General features: G+C 38.7%; 1 protein-coding gene across 3 annotated transcripts in view; it reads left to right on the top strand.

Annotated features, from left to right (window-relative positions):
- Positions 1 to 23827, top strand: part of slc44a2 (solute carrier family 44 member 2) — a 39964-nt gene extending 16137 nt beyond the window's left edge. For 2 of the 3 annotated variants that reach the window (XM_017715734.2, XM_017715735.2), the window contains exons 11-22: positions 5508 to 5639; positions 5740 to 5839; positions 7665 to 7757; positions 7925 to 8009; positions 8234 to 8496; positions 9188 to 9282; positions 9755 to 9858; positions 11021 to 11094; positions 12174 to 12244; positions 12324 to 12412; positions 13265 to 13349; positions 14423 to 15948. In XM_017715734.2, coding sequence (XP_017571223.1) covers positions 5508 to 5639; positions 5740 to 5839; positions 7665 to 7757; positions 7925 to 8009; positions 8234 to 8496; positions 9188 to 9282; positions 9755 to 9858; positions 11021 to 11094; positions 12174 to 12244; positions 12324 to 12412; positions 13265 to 13349; positions 14423 to 14952 — 1721 coding nt within the window. In that variant the 3' untranslated portion in view covers positions 14953 to 15948. Of the gene's footprint in view, positions 1 to 5507; positions 5640 to 5739; positions 5840 to 7664; positions 7758 to 7924; positions 8010 to 8233; positions 8497 to 9187; positions 9283 to 9754; positions 9859 to 11020; positions 11095 to 12173; positions 12245 to 12323; positions 12413 to 13264; positions 13350 to 14422; positions 15949 to 23113 lie in introns of those variants that run through there. The other variant, XM_017715736.2, reaches the window with a different exon arrangement.
- Positions 23828 to 24560: the final 733 nt, after the last annotated feature.

Consider the following 24560-nt stretch of genomic DNA (forward strand, 5'->3'; position numbering starts at 1 on the left):
TCTCTGTTAGTTTACTCTGTCTGTTAGTTTACTCTGTCTGTTAGTTTACTCTCTCTGTTAGTTTACTCTCTCTGTTAGTTTACTCTGTCTGTTAGTTTACTCTGTCTGTTAGTTTACTCTCTCTGTTAGTTTACTCTGTCTGTTAGTTTACTCTCTCTGTTAGTTTACTCTGTCTGTTAGTTTACTCTGTCTGTTAGTTTACTCTCTCTGTTAGTTTACTCTGTCTGTTAGTTTACTCTCTCTGTTAGTTTACTCTCTCTGTTAGTTTACTCTGTCTGTTAGTTTACTCTCTCTGTTAGTTTACTCTGTCTGTTAGTTTACTCTCTCTGTTAGTTTACTCTCTCTCTTAGTTTACTCTGTCTGTTAGTTTACTCTCTCTGTTAGTTTACTCTGTCTGTTAGTTTACTCTGTCTGTTAGTTTACTCTCTCTGTTAGTTTACTCTGTCTGTTAGTTTACTCTGTCTGTTAGTTTACTCTCTCTGTTAGTTTACTCTGTCTGTTAGTTTACTCTCTCTGTTAGTTTACTCCCTCTGTTAGTTTACTCCTTTAGCTTGCTGTCTCTGTTAGCTTATTCTGTCTGTTAGCTTGCTCTCTCTGTTAGTTTACTCTGTTAGCTTACTGTCTCTGTTAGCTTATTCTGTCTGTTAGCTTACTCTCTCTTTTAATTTACTCTCTCTGTTAGTTTACTCTGTCGGTTAGCTTACTCTGTCTGTTAGTTTACTCTGTCTGTTAGCTTACTCTCTCTGTTAGCTTACTCTCTCTGTTAGTTTACTCTCTCTGTTAGTTTACTCTGTCTGTTAGTTTACTCTCTCTGTTAGCTTACTCTCTCTGTTAGTTTACTCTGTTAGCTTACTGTCTCTGTTAGCTTATTCTGTCTGTTAGCTTACTCTCTCTGTTAGTTTACTCTGTTAGCTTACTGTCTTTGTTAGCTTATTCTGTCTGTTAGCTTACTCTCTCTGTTAGTTTACTCTCTCTGTTAGCTTACTCTCTCTGTTAGTTTACTCTCTCTGTTAGTTTACTCTCTCTGTTAGCTTACTCTCTCTGTTAGTTTACTCTCTCTGTTAGTTTATTGTCTTGTTAGTTTACTCTCTGTTAGCTTACTCTGTTAGTTTACTCTGTCTGTTAGTTTACTGTCTTGTTAGTTTACTCTCTCTGTTAGTTTACTCTCTCTGTTAGTTTACTCTCTCTGTTAGTTTACTCTGTCTGTTAGTTTACTCTCTCTGTTAGTTTACTCTGTCTGTTAGCTTACTTTGTCTGTTAGTTTACTCTCTCTGTTAGTTTACTCTCTCTGTTAGTTTACTGTCTTGTTAGTTTACTCTCTCTGTTAGCTTACTCTGTTAGTTTACTCTCTCTGTTAGTTTACTGTCTTGTTAGTTTACTCTCTCTGTTAGCTTACTCTGTTAGTTTCCTCTCTCTGTTAGCTTACTCTCTCTCTTAGTTTACTCTCTCTGTTAGCTTACTCTCTCTGTTAGTTTACTCTGTTAGCTTACTGTCTCTGTTAGCTTATTCTGTCTGTTAGCTTACTCTCTCTGTTAGCTTACTCTCTCTTTTAGTTTACTCTCTCTGTTAGCTTACTCTGTCTGTTAGCTTACCCTGTCTGTTAGCTTACTCTCTCTGTTAGCTTACTCTGTCTGTTAGTTTACTCTGTCTGTTAGTTTACACTCTCTGTTAGTTTACTCTGTCTGTTAGCTTACTCTCTCTGTTAGTTTACTCTCTCTGTTAGCTTACTCTCTCTGTTAGTTTACTCTCTCTGTTAGTTTACTCTCTCTGTTAGCTTACTCTGTCTGTTAGTTTACACTCTCTGTTAGTTTACACTCTCTGTTAGTTTACTCTCTCTGTTAGCTTACTCTGTCTGTTAGCTTACTCTCTCTGTTAGTTTGCTCTTTCTGTTAGTTTACTCTGTCTGTTAGCTTACTCTCTCTGTTAGTTTACTCTGTCTGTTAGTTTACTGTCTTGTTAGTTTACTCTCTCTGTTAGTTTACTCTCTGTTTTAGCTTACTCTCTCTGTTAGTTTACTCTCTCTGTTAGTTTACTCTGTCTGTTAGTTTACTCTCTCTGTTAGTTTACTCTCTCTGTTAGTTTACTCTGTCTGTTAGCTTACTTTGTCTGTTAGTTTACTCTCTCTGTTAGTTTACTCTCTCTGTTAGTTTACTCTCTCTGTTAGTTTACTGTCTTGTTAGTTTACTCTCTCTGTTAGCTTACTCTGTTAGTTTACTCTCTCTGTTAGTTTACTCTCTCTGTTAGTTTACTGTCTTGTTAGTTTACTCTCTCTGTTAGTTTACTCTCTCTGTTAGCTTACTCTGTTAGTTTACTCTCTCTGTTAGTTTACTCTCTCTGTTAGTTTACTGTCTTGTTAGTTTACTCTCTCTCTTAGTTTACTCTCTCTCTTAGTTTACTCTCTCTGTTAGCTTACTCTCTCTGTTAGTTTACTCTGTTAGCTTACTGTCTCTGTTAGCTTATTCTGTCTGTTAGCTTACTCTCTCTGTTAGCTTACTCTCTCTGTTAGCTTACTCTCTCTTTTAGTTTACTCTCTCTGTTAGCTTACTCTGTCTGTTAGCTTACCCTGTCTGTTAGCTTACTCTCTCTGTTAGCTTACTCTGTCTGTTAGTTTACTCTGTCTGTTAGTTTACACTCTCTGTTAGTTTACTCTGTCTGTTAGCTTACTCTCTCTGTTAGTTTACTCTCTCTGATAGCTTACTCTCTCTGTTAGTTTACTCTCTCTGTTAGTTTACTCTCTCTGTTAGCTTACTCTGTCTGTTAGTTTACACTCTCTGTTAGTTTACACTCTCTGTTAGTTTACTCTCTCTGTTAGCTTACTCTGTCTGTTAGCTTACTCTCTCTGTTAGTTTGCTCTCTCTGTTAGTTTACTCTGTCTGTTAGCTTACTCTCTCTGTTAGTTTACTCTGTCTGTTAGTTTACTGTCTTGTTAGTTTACTCTCTCTGTTAGTTTACTCTCTGTTTTAGCTTACTCTCTCTGTTAGTTTACTCTGTCTGTTAGTTTACTCTCTCTGTTAGTTTACTCTGTCTGTTAGCTTACTTTGTCTGTTAGTTTACTCTCTCTGTTAGTTTACTCTCTCTGTTAGTTTACTGTCTTGTTAGTTTACTCTCTCTGTTAGCTTACTCTGTTAGTTTACTCTGTCTGTTAGCTTACTCTGTTAGTTTCCTCTCTCTGTTAGTTTACTCTCTCTGTTAGCTTCCTCTCTCTGTTAGTTTACTGTTAGCTTACTGTCTCTGTTAGCTTATTCTGTCTGTTAGCTTACTCTCTCTGTTAGCTTACTCTCTCTCTTAGTTTACTCTCTCTGTTAGCTTCCTCTCTCTGTTAGTTTACTGTTAGCTTACTGTCTCTGTTAGCTTATTCTGTCTGTTAGCTTACTCTCTCTGTTAGCTTACTCTCTCTTTTAGTTTACTCTCTCTGTTAGCTTACTCTGTCTGTTAGCTTACCCTGTCTGTTACCTTACTCTCTCTGTTAGTTTACTCTCTCTGTTAGTTTACTCTGTCTGTTAGTTTACTCTGTCTGTTAGTTTACACTCTTTGTTAGTTTACTCTCTCTGTTAGCTTACTCTCTCTGTTAGTTTACTCTCTCTGTTAGTTTACTCTCTCTGTTAGTTTACTCTCTCTGTTAGTTTACTGTCTTGTTAGTTTACTCTCTGTTAGCTTACTCTGTTAGTTTACTCTTACTCTGTCTGTTAGTTTACTGTCTTGTTAGTTTACTCTCTCTGTTAGTTTACTCTCTCTATTAGTTTACTCTCTGTGTTAGCTTACTCTCTCTGTTAGTTTACTCTGTCTGTTAGTTTACTCTCTCTGTTAGCTTACTGTCTTGTTAGTTTTCTCTCTCTGTTAGCTTACTGTCTTGTTAGTTTACTCTCTCTGTTAGCTTACTCTCTGTTAGCTTACTCTCTGTTAGCTTACTCTCTCTGTTAGTTTACTGTCTGTTAGTTTACTCTATCTGTTAGTTTACTCTCTCTGTTAGTTTACTCTCTGTTAGTTTACTCTGTCTGTTAGATTACTCTCTCTGTTAGATTACTCTCTCTGTTTGTTTACTGTCTTGTTAGTTTACTGTCTTGTTAGTTTACTGTCTTGTTAGTTTACTCTCTCTGTTAGCTTACTCTGTCTGTTAGTTTACTCTCTCTGTTAGTTTACTCTGTCTGTTAGTTTACTCTATCTGTTAGTTTACTCTCTCTGTTAGTTTACTGTCTTGTTAGTTTACTGTCTTGTTAGTTTACTCTGTCTGTTAGTTTATGCTCTCTGTTAGCTTACTCTGTCTGTTAGTTTACTCTCTCTGTTAGTTTACTGTCTTGTTAGTTTACTGTCTTGTTAGTTTACTGTCTTGTTAGTTCACTGTCTTGTTAGTTCACTGTCTTGTTAGTTTACTGTCTTGTTAGTTTACTCTCTCTGTTAGCTTACTCTGTCTGTTAGTTTACTCTGTCTGTTAGTTTACTCTGTCTGTTAGTTTACTCTCTCTGTTAGTTTACTGTCTTGTTAGTTTACTGTCTTGTTAGTTTACTGTCTTGTTAGTTTACTCTGTCTGTTAGTTTACGCTCTCTGTTAGCTTACTCTGTCTGTTAGTTTACTCTCTCTGTTAGCTTACTCTCTCTGTTAGTTTACTCTCTCTGTTAGTTTACTGTCTTGTTAGTTTACTCTGTCTGTTAGTTTACTCTCTCTGTTAGTTTACTCTCTCTTTTAGTTTACTGTCTTGTTAGTTTACTCTGTCTGTTAGTTTACTCTCTTTGTTAGTTTACTGTCTTGTTAGTTTACTGTCTTGTTAGTTTACTCTCTGTTAGCTTACTGTCTTGTTAGTTTACTCTGTCTGTTAGTTTACTCTCTCTGTTAGTTTACTCTCTCTCTTAGTTTACTCTCTGTTAGTTTACTGTCTTGTTAGTTTACTCTGTCTGTTAGTTTACTCGTTCTGTTAGTTTACTCCCTCTGTTCGTTTACGCTGTCTGTGAGTTCACTCTCTTTGTTAGTTTACTGTCTTGTTAGTTTGCTCTGTCTGTTAGTTTGCTCTGTCTGTTAGTTTACTCTGTCTGTTAGTTTACTCTCTCTGTTAGCTTACTCTCTGTTAGCTTACTCTCTGTTAGCTTACTCTCTCTGTTAGTTTACTCTCTCTTTTAGCTTACTTTGTCTGTTAGTTTGCTCTGTCTGTTAGTTTACTCTGTCTGTTAGTTTACTCTCTCTGTTAGCTTACTCTCTGTTAGCTTACTCTCTCTGTTAGTTTACTCTCTCTTTTAGCTTACTTTGTCTGTTAGTTTACTCTGTCTGTTAGCTTACTCTCTCTAAGTCGTTTGACTTACTTCATGTGTAGCTGGTTAACGTACTCTTACGTTTGTAACATATTTACTGACCGTTTATGATTTCTTTAAAGTAAGTCTTTGTATTTAATAGTAAAAAAAAAATCAACATTCAATGGGATATGATGATGAAGCTGGTGTGGTGTTGGTGCACTAAACCCCTCATAAACTGATCTTTGGTTAGTTCTATTTAGTGTTTTCTCTCTCTCTCTCTCTCAGGCATCTTCCACTGTTATATGCAGTACGCTGCTCTGAAAGGCCAGCCTGGATCAGATGTTACCATAAAGGATCTGGGGCTGCAGACAGATTTCTCCATCTACCTGCAGATCCAGCAGACCTGGCTGGCCTTCAGTGAGTTTGTTGCTAATAGTACATAGTAGTATAACTATTATTGTTTTTATTATGTGTGGTGGGTAGCTTATCTTTCAATTTGTGTGTATTTGTCTCTCAGTGATTATCCTGTGCATTGTTGAAGTGGTCATCCTCCTCCTCCTCATCTTCCTAAGGAAGAGAATCCTCATCGCCATCGCTCTCATTAAAGAGGCTAGCAAGTGAGCACAGAGCTTGTATCACCCCCCTCACCCACACACAGTGACAACAACAAAGTGGATACACTTGCGAAAGCTGCACACTGAGACACTGAGATTACAAAATGAGATAATATAACAGATAGCATGGCTAACTCACCTAGCATACACAGTAAAAATATAAAAGTGAACAAAATTATGTCAGATAATGACGTACATGAGAGTGCAGTGCTGTACACAGGTTAGGATTACTGCTAACATAATAATATATAATAATAATATAATAAAAGAGCTAATAAAGCAGATAGCACGCTGGCTAACTCAATTAGCCTAAACAGTTAAAATATATAAATGAACAAAATTATGTCAGATAATGAGAGTACAGTGCTGCACAGTGATCTGTAGCATTAAATTGGAGTGAACTGTATGTACCTTCAGTTAACAGCGACATTGCAGTTAGCAAGCTGGCTACTTTGCCCACTATAGTAGTAAAAACAAAAAAAGCATTGAGATGGTAATAATACATCTTCAGGACTGACCGCGTATCATACAGTCTCTCGTTATGTGTTTATTTATAATCGGTGGTCATGAACTGTTCAAAGATTTGTGCATAAACTCAGCTAAGATAGCTTTTCCTCAGTTTTGGTGGTTCAGTCAGAGCCTGTGTCTGAAACTGGGTCCCCTTCACTATACAGTGCAATATTTTGGGGTTCCGCTATTTTGTAGTGGTGTCTACAAACATGCGTAAGATTCAGTCTCTCAAACAATGCACTGCAATAAGCAGTGTATAACCGATGTATCCTAGCAGATATGGGATACCCATAATGCACTACATTAGTTGTTTTGAAGATTCACAAGCAACTTGCTAAACTTGGCTAAAACCAAACACTATTCAATATTTTCTAACCACATGTCCAGGACCTTCCTTTCATTTTAGAAAGTATTTTACTCAAAAAGCAAAAAAAAAAAAAAAAAAACCTGAATGTTTTCTTTTTTTTCTACAGCAAACAGGTTTTGGGCAGCGTGGACAGTAACGTTACTGATACTGAGTGCTGTTTGGTTAGCATTACTACTGCTACTGAGTTTTGATTGATTAGCATTACTGCTAATACTGAGTGCTGTTTGGTTAGAATTACTGCATTCTGCTCCAAGTTCCCCCCTTTGAAATTCATCCTTTGCAACAAAGTTTATTGACATTATTGTAATTTTGCTGGCAAAGTTCACTGGCAAACACAAGTATGAGCGCACCTTAAAGGGAATTTGGGTTTGAGAAAGATGTTAAATAAATTATTCTAATTATATTTTATTATTTTCATTTTGTAAAAATCTAGAAACTTGCACGACGTGCAAATAGCATTTTATATAAAAAATATAAAATTCTATGTTTTGTTGAATTGTGATTTGAAGTGAAAACATCCTCTGTAGAGAACGCACAGATCTTTTTTTTTTGCCAAAATCAGTGCACAGTTCCTGTTTATTTGCTAAATATAATTAGAAAAAAAGTATTTGCATAAAATTACAAATATACTCGCTGTCCAAAGAAAAATGTGTATGTCAATTTTTACCTTTCTACATCTTTTGAGCTCAGCTGCGGTCCTTTACGTTGTGTGAAAATTTCATCATGATTGAATAGAAATGCTCCAAAATTGCTTAGAATAAAAACTCTTTCCATTAAATTGCATTGAAAGTAAGAACATTGTGCCCTCTCCTGCAAAGTTACTATTCTGGAGATACTTGTTTTCCTTTGCACACCGAGGATATGTCTATTTTTTATGAGTAAATTATAGTTGTGGTAGTTATACGCATGTTATAGTTGTGTTATTGTAATTATCACCCCTTCTGTTTTCAGGGCGGTGGGTCATGTGATGTCGTCACTGTTCTACCCTGTGCTGACCTTTGCGCTCGTGTCTGTGGTGATCGCGTACTGGGCCGTCACCGCTGTGTATCCATCTCATATCACAACTGACTCACCACACGGATTCAGTTTAACAATAAAACGAATACAGCAAAGTAGTATAGAATAAAATATAAAGTACAATTCAGTTAAAATATGAGAGATGACGAGAACTAAAGAGGAATGTCCGTCTGATCCTTAACGACCTCCTGCAGCTTCCTGTCCACCTCCAGTGAGCCAGTCTATAAGGTTTTCAACACCACAGAGTGTGAATACTCCAGACAGACCTGCAAACCCGAGGTCAGTCTCCATAATAATATTAATGAGTAATTAATTTTTTCTTTCTTATTTTTTTCTGTCTTCTTTTAAGAGTAATATATGTAAATGACCTCTGTAAATAAAAACTGCTATAGGCTGAATGGGTGTGGCTAAATTGCTGTAGGCTGATTGGTCAGTCATATATAAATGAATAGAGCTGATGTGATATCTACAGGTTTTCTTTTTTTTCCGGATTTTCTTTACAGACGTTCAACCGCACCAACATCTCCGCGCAGTGTCCAGATGCGGAATGTCTGTTTGCGTTCTATGGCGGAGAGACGTACTACCACAAGTACCTGATCTTGTTCCAGTTCTATAACCTGTTCCTGTTCTTCTGGTGTGTGAACTTTGTGACGGCGCTGGGTCAGGTGACCCTGGCCGGGGCCTTCGCCTCCTACTACTGGGCCTTCAAGAAACCGGATGATATCCCTGCGTTCCCCATCTTCTCCTCGCTCGGACGGGCCCTCAGGTGCATTCACCTGCTCCATTCTGTAACTTCACAACACCTGGCTTGCTCTGCTTTAAAGTGGCAACCGTTTAAATTTAAAGCCTTGCCCTGAAACCAGCTGATCAGACAAGGAATGCTGATGCTTCTTTAGTTTTAGCACTTTAGCTGCAAGGATAACACAGCTAGCATGTGATAAAAGTTTATACCCCACCACTTAGCATGGTGCTAACTGCATGCCTGAATGATCACACGCTTTATCTTCCCAATCGCCAGTTTCTTATGTGAATTTTCCATCTCACCTGAAATGGTGCATCAGTGTTTCCGCTGTATGTTTTATGTTTATGTGAAGTTATTGCCACTGCTGCTTTAGAATATCATGAAATCCATCTCTTTATTCACTAAATTATAGCTACTAAACATTTTGTTTAGTAAGTGAACGCTGCTGGTAAATTGGGGGTGGGGGGTGGGGGTGGTGTTGGAGTGTGAGCCTGCCGCCGCTGCTGAAAAACATCCTGTAGGAAACCACTGAGGTGCCAGATTGTAACTGCTGCACCATTTAAGGTGGAACCTAGAATTTGTGATTTGTGGTTTTCTGACACGTAGAAACATTCAGCATAGCTAAAAACAGTGGCAGTAGCGTCTTGAAGCCTGAATTTCTGTTAATGTGATTAATGTTGTTTTCTCCTTCTCTCTCTCTCTGTCTCTCTCTCAGGTATCATACAGGCTCTTTAGCCTTTGGTTCTCTGATCCTCTCCATCATTCAGGTGATCAGGGTGATCCTGGAGTATCTGGAGCAGAAGCTAAAAGGTGAGCTGCTTTGCTCGGCGTGTTCAGATCAACAAGATCCTGCCTGATAAAAACAGCACTAACCAGCGGCTTGTCTATGCCAGTCTGAGATGTTCTAATGCTGGTCTGTGCTTGTATAGGATAGTCTGATGCTGGTTAAGCTGGTCATCGCAGCAGGGTTATCCAGGTTGACCAGCATGCCAGAATCCAAAACACAGCATATGGTTTTGCTGGTGATTAGCCATGCTGGTCTATGCTGGTTTTCTAGCAGGGAAAATGAACCATTTAAGGCATTATATGGTTGTTATTTACAGGCTCTATAATTTATCTAAATTTGTCTTTATTTTGATCCATGCTACTCATAAAATATAATTGACCCCCTCTCTCTCTCTCTCTCTCTCTCTCTTTCTCTTTCGCTCTCTCTCTCTATCTCTCTCTCTCTCTCTCTCTCTCTCTCTCTCTCTCTCTCTCTCTCTCTCTCTCTCTCTCTCAGTTGCTGAAAACAGAGTTGCTAAGTTCTTCCTGACCTGTCTGAAGTGTTGCTTCTGGTGTTTGGAAAAATGCATCAGGTTCCTTAACAGAAACGCCTACATCATGGTACGATTGTCTGTACTGACATAAGCTGTCCACAGTTCCTGTACCCCTGTATCCCAGTACATTTGGGATGTAAATAAATCATATTACTCTTATGTTCCTTACTAATAAATTTGCAACACAGCTTTTTATTTTTAAGTAATCAATAGAGAGCAAAGCATTCTGCTTTTCACAACTTCTAAACTGAGGAAACTTTTACTTTTAATGTAAGCCAATGCAACCAGACCCCCCAAAGTCATTTTGGGTCATGTCTTTTAATCCACTCATCATGATCTTAACGTACAATGCAAAGAGTAATAGGTGTTTTCAAATTTTGTCAAAAACTGAAAAACAAAAAATGGAGACACAAAGTTTTCTTATGACAACAGTGATATGTTTTATTCTAAGTGCTTGTTAGCGGGCTAATGTGGCCAATGTCAGCTACCGTTCAAGCTAAGGTAATGGGGAACTCATTGATATCAGCATATTGGAACTTTAGCATAAAAATACTAAAGAACCTCAAAATAATTACCATAGTTTTACTCTTATCCTTCTCTTAAACCTATTTGTCCCTATTTATTCTTGAGTAATTTTCTTTATTAACACTTTGAACACATTTATCACTAGCGGTAGCTTAATCTCACTATGGTTTATCAGTACTCCTTACAGACTGTTAGAAAGCTGTACATTAAACTTTTACCATTAGAGAGTAAAAGTAAGCGTAAGTGTACTAACTAATCTGTTGTGAGCCATTGTGTTTAGAATAATAAGCCCAAAGGCTCTATTGAGTCTAAATCTGAGCTTTGTGTTTGAGGGCCTGTTAGCTAGCTAATTTAGCTAATGTTCAAGCTAGGCTAATGGGTTAGCTTACTATTACTGAAATCTTAGCATTTTGGAGCTTCTTTGTGTGAGGAAAATGTTCCTTAAAGAAACTCACATTGATTGTCAGGGTAGTTTTTACTCTTCTATCCTTTTTCTTTTAAATCTGTTTACTTTTCAGTCATTTATTAATATTTTTACTTGTATTGGAGTGAATGTGTTACTACAGTGGTGGTGCGCTAATCTGAGTTAAGTAGGATTTTTACAGTCCTCCTATTAGAAAGCTGTGAAGCTGATTTCAGTATTGATGACTCTGCATCTCAGAATTAAAGATTGATGATGATTTTTCACTCATTCTCTCTCTCAGATCGCCATTTATGGTAAAAACTTCTGCACGTCTGCTAAGGACGCTTTCTTCCTCCTGATGAGGAACATTGTCCGGTGAGAGACACTACACATCACACAGCCAAGATTTGACGGAGACAGTCGATTACAGAAAAATAATCAGCAGCACTTCAGTGATGTACTTTACCATAACGGATGTAATCTTACACAATTACATTTCTTAGAAAAAAAATCAGACTTTTATACTCCTTACAAATTCGTTTAAACATTGTAGATAAGCTTTATTTTGGCTAATAATACATATAATTCACAGGTTTAAGCAGATCCCTTAAACATTTCACTTTAAATGAATACTAAAGATGTTTTTTGTTGTGGCCACAGGAGATTTTGCTAAGGTTTTTTTTCCTCATCCAGTTGAGTTACCACACAATTCATTTTGAAGATGTTAGAGTTAAGGTTAAAAAAAATGAATCCTGCCTCACTCTTGACTAAATAATCCAGCCTTTAATTAAGTATACACCTTTTTTCTAATTTATTTTATAGTGTTTTTTGTTTGTTTTTAATTATCAGTAATTGAATAGTTGCTGTAATAAAGTTAAAGTGAGCTTTACTGTCATTTTTTCCTCATAACAGATGTGTTGAGAAAGAAACTAAAATAAAATCTCCAGTACATGGTGCTACATTTAACACACAACAGCAGCAGGCAGAAAATAAATACAATAAACACAAACTACACAAACATTATATAATAAATTCTTTCCTAAATATTTACACACTACAGCTTTACAACTGCACAGCCGTTGAGCTCAGGACAATAGAGGACGAAGACCATATGTTGGTCCACAGCAACACTGACAGTTCTGTGTGTATATGTTTATTGATGCACTGATAATTTGCAATAGTTTTCGTAACACAATCACCGACATTAATAAAAGTGCAGACAGTAAAGTGAGTGCAGAAGTGAAAGTGCGGCAGATAAAGGGAGTACCGGGGCTGAGGTAGCAGATCTGTGAGAACGATCAATGAGAATGTCTGACCGCCTGCAGGAAGGAGCTATTCCTGAATCTGGAGGACTTGCCCTGATGCTCCGTCGCGTTCTCCCAGATGGGAGTGGTTTAAACACTCCATGTGATGGAAAAATCTTTTCCGTTATAAATTCCTGTTTTGTGTTTCAGGGTGGCCGTGCTGGACAAAGTGACGGACTTCCTGTTGTTTCTGGGAAAGCTGTTGATAGTGGGGATTGTGGGTGAGTGCAGAGCGTGGCTGAATTAAATATAGTTATTTTATAAAAATACTAAGTTTGGATATGTTTTCTCTCATGTCAGGAGTCTGCTCTTTCTTCTTCTTCACGAGGAAGATAAAGGCTGTGGAGGAAGCGGCTCCGTCACTGAACTACTACTGGGTTCCCCTCCTGGTGAGACACTCACTGTTCACTGGCATTAGCATTGTACAGCAATAATACAGGCTGCATTCAGATCAGCTTTCTATTATTATTATTATTATTATTATCATCAAATCTATGACATTCTTTAGCATTACTTTTTATGATAAATTTAAGATAATACACACTAATAACTGAGTTTAGATCAGTTTTACATTTTATTGTGATTATTGCAAGCATTCTGATCAGATCTCTGAAATTATCATTCATTGTATTAAGAAGAGCATATCTCCATGTTGGTAAATGAACTGTAACTCTGTGCTCTGTATGTGGATAAACACCAACAAAGCAGTCCAGAATGACCATCAAAAAGATAAAAACAGGTGGACACTTTAGATACAGTCTTCAGCAAACACCACGGGGAGAAGATTAGCTTTATCTATGGACTGGGTCCATATAATGTTAACCCCCCTTATTTCAGATATTCAGAGAATTCCAATTTGTGAGGTTTTAAACAAACTAATTAACACTAACTAATGACTATTCCAGAAAAAAAACCTATTCTACTGCCTTAGCTGGGTAAATTATGGCTTTATTATCTCATAACAACCCACATCTGCCAAATCAACTCACATTGTGGCAGTGCCACTGCACAATGTCACTGGAATGAATTATGAGTATTAATGATATAGCAAAGGAATACAGGATTAGATTAGTTCTTTGGGATTTTTTAGCATTAGCATTATTGATATAACCTAATAATACAGGCTTAGTTTCTGCAGTGTTGTTCAGGATATACTACTATGTCATTGAATCAGCTGTGTTTATGCTAGTGGGAAAAATATTAGCAGGTTGTTTCACTGCAGGGTGTGTTTTTCTCTCCAGACGGTGGTGTTTGGCACCTATCTCATCGCCCATGGCTTCTTCAGCGTCTACGCCATGTGTGTGGACACTCTGTTCCTGTGCTTCTGTGAGTGTTAAAGCTTTATATATTCTGGCAGAGAAAATGCAGTGCGCAGCTTGCAGGAACGAAACCTTCTGTCATGAGAGGTACAATATGCTAAAAATGGACCCGAATGTTTAGGAAGACCTCACCATCTTTTAAATGCTTTATCGGTGTTGAATGATTATTTAAGGTGGAAAAATTTTTAAATGAACGGTTAATGGAACTCTTGACACTTGACCGCTGTGGTACACTGCCATTTCCATTGGCAGTGCCAGAACTTTCCATCACTGCTCCATAAAAATCAGAGGAATATCCAGTTTGCCGTCCACTGCCAACATACACAGGCTCTAAAATAGGTGCAAATATTTAAATGTGTGATACTGTTTTCCTCTAAATATCCCAGACTAGGCTTTAACGTGAGAATTCATTGTAAATCAGAAAAGAAAGTATGACCTTTTGCGCTTAGTAGGGCACATAGTATATAAGCCATAGAACACTGGAAGTAAAAGTAATCACACCTGTAATTTGGTCAGAGTAAATCATCCCAGCTGTGAATTATTTCACCTACTCCGGTGTTCTGCTGGCTTTTAACAGCAGTTCTATGAAGTAAACAGCCAGTAATATTGTTTCAAATATGTGTTTTTAATGTTGGCAGTTTCCAAAAAAAGTAGTTCCAACAGCTTTTAATAAAATGACTGTTGTAGCTACTTTGCAGCTGGTGAAATGATACAGGTGTGTTAAAGAAAACTGTGCTGGTATCAGGTACAACAACATGTAAAGCAGGTAGAACATTTTTCAACCAGTCAGGTTGTGTGGGCGGAGCTAAATATTAAGATTTAAACTGGTTTTATCCTCCTTACTGTACGCGCTGATGCTTTATGTTCATTGTAACACTCCTGGCTGTTTTCTCCTCTTTTCACTTCCACGTTTCTGAAATGCTTGTGAGCTCTTTTCACCTGGCTTTGAGTCTAATCCTTTTCTCTTTCTCTCTTTCTCTGCCTTGCTCTTCCCGCCCTGCTGCATCTCTGCCACCTCTATGCTCTCACTATAAACCACTAACCCAAAAACTGGGCCAACTTGAACCTGCTGGGCTAAAGGCGAGGACCTGGAGAGGAACGACGGCTCCCCTGAACGGCCGTATTTCATGTCTCCTGAGCTGCATGAGATCCTGTCCACGAGCAAAGCAGCAGAGGAGGTTGATCATGCAGTGACAGAGCAGGAGGAGGCGGTGCTGCTTCAGGAGAATGGCGAAGTCCATCTGAAGCAGCAGGACGTTCTCAAACAGGAGAACGAAGAAGAGACGGCGCTGACGCAGGAGCCGCCACAGGAGGAGGCCGCAGAGCCTAATGCGCTGGAAGTGCAGGAGGAGAAGGCTGAAGAACAGGAGGTACAGCAGGAAGCAGCGCTGTCGCTGGAGAGCCCGCGGGAAACAGTGCATCAGAATGGTCCTCAGGAGGCTGATGGGAAAGAGATGGAGGAACCAGAACAAGAACATCAGCAGCAGCAGCAGCAGCAACAGGAGGAGCCACAGCCAGAGCTCCAGCAGTCAGCACCCGAAGTGGAGGAAGCGAAGCCACAAGAGAACGGCCCCCAGGAAAGCGAGGCTCCACTAACACCTCAGGACTAACGCTTATGCTAGCAGGCCACTCAGTCAGTCCAGTCTAGCACAGCAGAACCTCACAGCTGGAACCTGGTTTACTGCAAGCGACACTTTTGCAAAAAAATCTAATTTACAACTAATACAGTCGATCAGCCAAGACGTATTTATTTCTCCTTGTGGTTAGCACTGGAGCTTTGCAGCTAAGGTAGCTAACAAGTAATAGAACACCATTTATTATGGTGCTAACTGCATACTTACATTAGTTGTCCAATTCATCATTTGTCCATTTTTTACAGTACGTCGTACATTGTCAGAAACCACAAGTCTTTTTGAGATATCATGCTGTAAAAAAGTTCCACACAAGCCATAATGCATCTGATACCAGACCATAATGTGTAGACGTGTCTGTACAGAATGAATCTATAGTTTAGCCTGGTGTGAAATTGCTCAGTTTAATCAGAACTGAAAAAAGCAGACAATATGTAGAGAGAACTGTCTCTCAGTAATGTCTGAGTCTGTCAGGCATTAGGGGGTTCCTCCAAGCCAGTCCAGAATGAATGTGTTTATAAGGAGCTTTTGTGCCACATCACAGATTTTAATTCTTAATCATTTTTAACACAGAACAATGCACTAATCTACACAGAACATCATACAATCTTTCAACATTGCTGCTATATTTCCAATATAAGACTTTATGTACATTAATGACATCAGTGAGAGCAGACAGCTTCACGTAGCTTACCAGCCAATCAGCACACAGTGGCAGTAAAGCTAACCAATCAGTAACATTAACGCTAACTAATCAGCAATCAGTAACATTACACTGTGTGCACAATTATTAGGCAAGTCTTATTTTTGAGGATTATTTTTATTAATGAGCAGCTACAGCGCTCTCGATTAATCCAAAATGTTAATAAACCTCAAACATGAATGTTTAAGAAAGTAAAAGTGAAGTTTGGCTTTCTAAGGTGAATATCTATATGTGCACATTTATTGGGAAACTATAATAGTGCAGAATTATTACGCAGCTAAATGAAAAACATTTTCCCATCTCACTTTATTTTCATCTGTTCAAGTGAGAATTATAAACAAACAACTCAAAACTTTCCAATGAACATTTCTGAGAAATAAAAAAAAAAAATCAGTGCCCAGTACAGCCACCCTTCTTTTCAGTAATAGTGATAAGCCTTCCATTCACGGAGTCGGTCAGTTTCTTGATCTGTTGATGATCAACTTTTTGTGCAGCAGCAGCCACAGCCTCCCAGACCCTGTTCAGAGAGGTGTCCTGTTTTCCTTCACTGTAAATCTCCCATTTAAGAGTTGCCCACAAGTTCTCAGTTGGGTTCAGGTCAGGTGAGGAAGGAGGCCACGTCATAAGTTTTTCATCTTTAACGCCTTTACTGGCGAGCCATGCAGAGGAGTACTTGGATGCATGTGATGGAGCATGTCCTGCATAAAAATCATTGTCTTTTTGAAAGATGCAGATTCTTCCTGTACCACTGCTTAAAGAAAGTGTCTTCTAAAAACTGGCAGCAGGCTTGGGAGTTGACTTTGAGCCCATCTTCAACCCGAAAAGGTCCAACCAGCTTAACTTTAATAATACCAGCCCATACCAGTACCCCACCTCCACCTTGCTAGCGTCTGACTCGAAGTGGAGCTCTGTCCCGTTACTGATCCCGCCCGGGCCCGTCCGTCTGGTCCGTCAAGAGTCACTCTCATTTCATCAGTCCATAAAACCTTTGAAAAATCTGTCTTCAGATTCTTCTTGGACCAGTCTAGATGCTTCAGCTTATGTGTCTTGTTCAGTGGTGGTCGGGTTTCAGCCTTCCTTACCTTGGCCACGTCTCTGAGCATTGAACATCTTGTACTTCTTGATACTCCAGCTAGGTTGCAGTTCTGGAATATGACAGAACTGGAAGATAATGGGTTCCTGGTGGCTTCACGCTTGATTCTTCTCAAATCCTTGGCAGTTAATTTGCGTCTTTTTTTCTCAGCACGTTTCTTGCGACCCTGTTGACTATTTGCAACAAAACGTTTGATGGTTCTGTGACCACGCACCAATATCTTAGCAATTTCAAGAGTTCTGCATCCCTCTGAGACTTTGTAATTTTTAACTCTTCAGAGTCAGTTCAGTCTCTTTTTTGGCCCTTTTTGCCTAAAGAAAAAAGCTGCCTTATAATTATGCACACCTTGATATAGGGTGTTGACCTTCTTAGGCCACACCCTCCCTCATTACACAGATACACTTAAATCCTTGAGGATCCATTAAGCATTCAAGTTTATCCAGCCTGGAGTTAGAAAATATGCCTAAAAATTATAATATGGTGAAAATACTCACTTGCCTAATAATTGTGCACACAGTGTAATACTAAGTGAAATAGTAACTTTAACGCTAACCAATCAGCAACCAGTAGCAGTAATGCCAACCAATAGCAGTCAGTAACTGTAACCAATCAATCAGTAGCAGTAATCAGTGGCAGCCAATCAGCACTCAGTAGTAGTAATGCTGAACAGTCAGAACTCAGTAGCAGTAATGCTAACCAATCAGCACTCAGTAGCTGAAATGCCAAACAATCAGTGCTCAGTAGCAGTAATGCTAAACCATCAGTGCTTAGGAGTAGTAATACTAACCAATCAGCACTCAGTAGCAGTAATCCTAACCAATCAACACTCAGGAGCAGTAATGCTAACCAATCAGCACTCAGTAGCATTGATGTGAACCAGTCAGCGCTCAGTAGCAGTAATGCTAACCAATTAGTACTCAATAGCAGTGATGATAAGTTAAGTGATACTTTAATTAATCCCACAAACCGGGAAATTCCACCTCCGCATTTAACCCATCCATGCAGTGAAACACCACATACATTGAACCGATTGAACCGGCAACCTTCCAGTCACAGGGCCAGTTCCCTAATCTCCAGCCCACGACTGCCCCTAAACCAACTAGTACTCAGTAGCAGTAATGATAACCAATTAGTACTCAGTAGCAGTGATGATAACCAATTAGTAATCAGTAGCAGTGATGATAACCAATTAGTACTCAGTAGCAGTAATGATAACCAATTAGTAATCAGTAGCAGTGATGATAACCAATTAGTACTCAGTAGCAGTGATATTAATGCCCAAAACCTGTTACCTGTAGAAAAGGGGAAAGGTACAGGTTTCTATTATCATTTCACGGCTGCCAACTCTCACGCAATTCGGTCTAATCTCATGTTCTCACATTGGCTAGTCAGTCACTGCTGGTCCATGTGTCTTGTAGATCAGTGATGGTGGGGCTGGTTTCCATAGCAACAGGGAACCAGCGCGTGAACTGAGAGCAGTGTGCTCGTGTCAGAGAGCAGAGAAAACCTTCACTAAACACTAAACAGACGAGAACAGAAGGAATATAACCAACTTGCTCAGTAAACTAAACCTGATAAGTATCGAGCAGCGTTCACTGCACAGTTTATACTGTAAAATGAACACAGTTGTGTCTCATTAGCTGAACAGTAAGCAGTGTTAAACGTAGACTGTCCTACAGACTAAAGTGCCTCACATGAACTCTCTTGTGCTGTTTCTTGATCTTGTTAACATGTAGGCCCTTTTCACGTTCGAGGATTCTCACTCCTGTCAGCACGTAATTTCTTTTCCAGTTGAACCAAACATGCAGTCCAGCTTTAAGGCGTTCCTCAGAATCACACCTCCAAATCTCTTCCATACATCTCTGACCAGGCTCGCTAGGTTAGCGGAGTTAGGTCACTAGGTTAGCTGAGTTAGCAGGCTATGGCAAAGTAACTTTCACTCGAAGTCAAAAACGTAATTTTGGAAGAACAGCCCATATCTTTTGTTCTTCCCAGTGTGTGTTGTGTGTGTTTATTCTTTTATAAATCGGTTTACATCACTGAGATATTCTGAAGACTGTGATTCGCCTCACTTTGCTGATTTGAAACGGCCAGCAGGCTAACCAGATGGTTGGTGGTGTTAGCTGTTTTGTTACCATTTTCTCTTAATGGCATCGTATTGTGAAAAAGGTCCATTAAACGTTCATTCCTTCTCACATTTCTTTGCACATTTTTTGTCATATTAGGCATTTCACAGATACATAGTATAATGATGTATTAACTTAGGCGTTTGCTAAGCGGCATTAAAACACTGCAGAAGGAATAAACTGCACTGGGAGACCCCCCCTACTGGCTGCACTGCTGGTTATCATTAACTAACTCTTTTAAACTGGTTTATTCTTTAGTGTTGATGCCGAAACAGATTGGATTTGACCATGGCAACATTTTTTGTAACACTTAAGATAAAAAATCAGTGACTGTGTACACATTTACTTATCCGCTAATTTAAAAAATCTAATGTTATGGAGCAACCAACCCCCCCAAAAGCCCTATACCATCCACCTCATATCCCCCCGAGCCCTGCCCACTGAAATCTCACTCTAATAAAAATGTCAACGTTCATACCATACCATAGATAACATCTAGGCCAATCTGAAGTACTGTAGCACAGCTAACATACCTTGCTAGCTAATTTTAGTTAGCTAACTAAGTCCTGTATGTTCCAATGCTACAGAGGATAATGATTTTGTTTGGAGGATAATAAGTTACCCCAGAGCGTTCTAAGTCTGTATGCAGTTAGCACGCTTCTAAGTGGATTTGAAGCTTCAGTTACATGTTAGCTACATTAGCTTTGTAGCTCCAGTGCTAAAGGTAAAGAAGCAAACATATTTTGGCTCATCGACTACATTTAGGGTGAGGGAGGAGGGTCGCTGTCAATCAGTTTTCTTGGAAAAGTATCACTAGCAAGTTGTGTTAGCATGTTATTAAGTGGTGGTGATGCTGCGGTTATTGTTCAGTTCAGTGAGGAGATGTTCAGAAACACTAGTGTAATTGATGGCAGCTCTAAGCATTTTGAGACAGAAACTCGCAGACGCGCTAGAAACCATTTAAATCTATGAACTTTCTCGGCCGTTAAGTGGACGCCTCTGTTAGCCGTTAGCTGTGTTGGCGAGAGGGAGGCAGTGTTGTGTTCAGTGTGAATGTTTCAAATGAACCGTACTGTAGGTGATGGACTCGTGCCTAATTATTATCGTGAATTATCGTCATTTTGGAGAATGCACTAATAAAGAGTTTAGTGTTGCGATGTTTACATGAAATAAAAACAAGCAAAAAAGAGAACCCTGGTTTACATGAGTTACCAGCTATAGGGCCAAACCATGAAGTGAAATTATTTAATATAAAAAGGTGAAAAAAGACTCTAACAATGTGAGTAAAATTGATTGTTTTTATTTACTATGTTAAAAATGGATCTTGCAGTACCACAACTGGATTTGCGAGTGAAACTGAGAGTAATGAAAATAGTTGACGCTGTCAAAAGTTGGTGCACTTTAAGCTCACATGCGCAGAATTGTGTAGCATCTAAGCATGTAGGACTAAATTGGGACTAATGGGACAAATTAGGACTAAAGAAAGAGAGTTTTTGTGATCGGGCCCTGGTTGCTAAGCTAAACACGGAGATGCAACTAATGGTAACAAGTGGATGGATTGAGCAAGTAACAGTAGCAAGTAACATGGATTGAGCCACTTTTCAAATATGAGACTCTGGGTGTTAATTTTATTATAATTAGGACTTCATTCTGGATATTAATTGAATTATAATACTTAATTTTATTAAACCTTCATTCCGGAGGTTAATTTTAGTGTCCGATTTGAACAGACGTTTATCCTGCAAGAGCTTCACAACTTCTGACATCATCCACTGTTTTGGTCACTCTGCTGTGTTTGTGGTGAATATTCAGCCTTCTGTGCGATTGTGTGTGTGTGTGTGTGTGTGTGTTTCTGCTACTTTTTTATCGGCCGATGTGTGTCGTTGTTGCCTTCAGTCTGTTTCTACCTCTCTATCTCTCTCCTTTTTCTACCTTTGTATGTGTATGTCTCTCTCTCTCTCTCTCTCTCTCTCTCTCTCTCTCTCTCTCTCTCTCTCTCTCAGTGCTCGAATAAAACTCAGACTTTCAGCCTCTCTGTATCACTGAGTCTTACTCTGAACGACATTCATCCGAGCGTTATTATGGGTCACTAAAACTAACCTCTAAAATAAAAACTAACAGTGAAAAACAGTGGAAAATGTGATCATCAAAACTATAACATCCACTGCAAAACCTAATTTAAACAGAATTACTGAGACTGAACTTTTAGTCTTTGTTTAGGAGTGTATTTCTATGTTTGATCTTTCAGGAAAGCTGGAGCCCAGCAGAGTTCCATCTACTGTTAATTGTATTCCACTTATCAAATCCTTGCTATTACATTGTTCATTATAATACCAAAACTAAATAAAAGCTAAAACGATTACTACTAAAAATTATTATTGCTTAAACTAATTGAAACTGAACTGAAAACTATAAAACTAACTGAAATTAAAATGGAAACTAAAACTGAATACTAAAACTACCTGAAAATAAATTGAAAACTAAAACTGATTGCAGCTAAATTCAGAACTAAAACTAAAGTGAAAAGTAAAACTGACTGAAAACTTGACTGAAAACTAAACTAAAATCTAAACCTGAAACTAAACTGAAAACTAAAACTGAAACTAAACCGAAAACTAAAACTGAAACTAAACTGAAAACTAAAACTAAACCGAAAACAAAAACTGGAACTACACAGAACCTTAAAACTAAACTGAAAACTAAAACTAAACAGAAAACTAAAAACTAACTGAAAATAAACTAAAAACTAAACCAAAAACTAAAACTGAAAATAAACCCGAAAACTAAAACTAAATGGAAAAACTAAAACTTAAACTAAGATGAAAACTAAAACTGACTAAAAATAAACTAAAACTAAACCAAAAACTAAAACTGAAACTTTCTGAAGAACTAAAATTAGCTGACACTAAACTAAAAAGTAAAACAAACTAAACTGAAAACAAAAACTGACAGAAACTAATTAAATAACTAATTGACTTTCTGTATATTACCATAATTTTCAGACTATTGCGCGCACCTGAATATAAGCCGCAACCACTAACTTTAAAAAGACAAAAAAAATTGAACATATATAGGCTGCGCTTGTCTATAAGCCCCAGGTGTCCACGTTGTAACATGAGATATTTACACACAAAGATGTTACACAGAAAGATTTTTTTTACAGTGCCTGTAACACGGCTGGTTAAAAAAAAAATACAGTAGCCTACCAGGAATTGTTTTGGCTTTCAGTCAGATCTGCACGGTGGAAACACCTTGGCCGTCTGCTCTCTGTGTGTTCACCCAGTCTTCAAGAACGTTTTCAAGTTTGGGCCATCTGCTTTTCTTACCTTTGAAAGCTTCTGTTGTCTTTTTGCATTGAGTCAGTTCTTCACGCTGCCGTCTCCAACGTCTCACCATCGATTCATTGATGCCAAGCTTACGTGCAGCAGCTCTATTTCCTTCTTCGACAGCCAGATCGATCACCTTTAACTTGAAAGCTGCATCATATGTATTTCTTCGTGTGTTTTCCATGATGAGGGTGTGTGCATGAAGTGCAAAGTGACTGATCTGAAGAATTTAGTGTGAGTGCGTTTGATTTAATTCGAACAGTTTCATTGGTCCACTGTGATGTGTTCGGTAATTTCATTGGTCTGATGTGACGAGGCTTAATGTTTTGGTGGCATGAAGCTCGTTAGCCCGTAAAAATCCATAAATTAGCCCCATCATTGTTTAAGCCGCAGCGTTCAAAGCGTGTGAAAAAAGTAGCGGCTTATAATCCGGAAATTACGGTAAATAAACTTAATTCATTTCATTAGAGCATTCATTTTGAATGTTCTACAGCTTTCTCAATCAGAATCTTCTTCACTTCTCTTTATCGTTCTTACATTTCTACAGTTTTATTAACAGCTTGAAAGCTCTGAAGATGCTCTGGACGAGCAGATTATAGTCATTTAAATGAGTATAAAACCAGATTAAATGTCTATTCTAAAACATTTTGAACTGTAGTGTGTAATATAAAAGTGTTTGTTACTCTAAATGACAGCAGTAGAAGAATTTTAAATATTCACTATCATCATGAAACTAATCAGCACTGATTCTCTGAGAAGGTCCATTTCAGCAGGTTCCTCAGTCAGGTTCTGATTAATCGTGATGGCTCCAGTCATAGTGAGCGAGTGAGTTAGAGGTTCACACTGTTACTGTTCACTGATTTTGGTTCTGATTTAATGGTTCTTCCCTCAGTGGAGGATCTGGAGCGCAACGATGGATCTGCAGAGAGGCCGTACTTCATGTCCCAGAACCTCCTCAGCACGCTGAAGAAACCCAACGAGAAGGTCAAAACCGCCTGGACGACGGAATAAACCAGAGAGAAGGACAAAGACAAAGGAGGAAAGCAGGAGAAGAAAGTGGGAGAACTCTGTGATCAGAGATGGGTTTATTTGTATTAACTGTGTGAACTTCAGTCAGGTCACTTTATAGTTCATTCTGACCAGGTGGTTCAGGGAGTGCAGTGTATTGCAGAGTATTGCAGAGTATTGGGCTGTTTCATTGTTACTGAGTATTAAATTTGCATTTTGAGGTTAAATTCTTTTATACACGTCTGTTTTGACTGTATATTTGGTTTGTTTACCTTTTTCTCACATGTTGTTTGTGTTTTAATGCCTGCAGTCCAGTCTGAGTTTACCTTACAGCAGCCTCGCAACACCAGTATTTAATTTCAGTATGTAATCTATATGTATATTGATAATCTGTAGGTTAGGAGTGATTGATCAGGCCGCTGAACTCATGATCATGAAAGTAAGGTAGGTAATGTAAGTAAGGAGGTAATGTTCACACTATTGATAAAAAGTGTATAAAAGACAGCAGTTCTGAAAACATCGTGAACATTTAAAAAAAAAATTATTAATGTTATTATTGTTGTAATTATTCTTCTTAAATAAATATTTGTTTAATGTTAGATTTGGGTGAAACCTGTGTGTCTCAAGCTGTTCACTGATTGGCTGGTTTTCGGGAATGGCTGGGGTTTTGGCGCATCCACAACAGAAGAAAGAGTTGCCAAGACAACAAACAAAAAAATGCAGCAGTGAAGCCTGGACTGCAACTTAAAGATTATAAAGATCATGAAAAACATAAAATATTTAATAATGCTGGCCACTTTCAGCTCAGACCCCTCCCTTCGTTATCCTGTCATCCCTCATCCCACGCCTTCCTTCATCCCCCCTTCTTTCCTCTTCTTGTTTTCTGTACATCTATTTTTCTCTCTCTCCTTTTACTCCCTTTTTCATCCCCTCCATACCTGCCACCTCAATAAATCGCACCTCCATGTTCCATGTTACCTGCTTCACCAACCCAGTCCTTGCCTGCTTCATTCTTTCATTGCTTCATTGCCTTTAACTGTTCCATTGTCCTCGATGCCTCCTCCTATTCCTTCCAACCTGCCCCCACTTCTCCTCTCGCCTCCTTCTGTCAATCCTGAAGCTTCCGGGCTTGCCCTCTTTCCCATCTACTGGAACATTGTCTGACCTGTCTTCTCTTCTAGACAACACCCATCACTGCATGTTCTCGCCTCCAGCTGTGGATGGGGAGGAATTCTGCTTCTCTGAAGTAACCGCATGCCTACTTGCCATGATGCTGTGACCCAATGGCAAACCTAATAGGCACACGTCATTTGTCGCGAAAGTCTCAAGCC

Source organism: Pygocentrus nattereri, chromosome 30, assembly GCF_015220715.1.
Source record: "Pygocentrus nattereri isolate fPygNat1 chromosome 30, fPygNat1.pri, whole genome shotgun sequence".
NCBI lineage: Eukaryota > Metazoa > Chordata > Actinopteri > Characiformes > Serrasalmidae > Pygocentrus > Pygocentrus nattereri.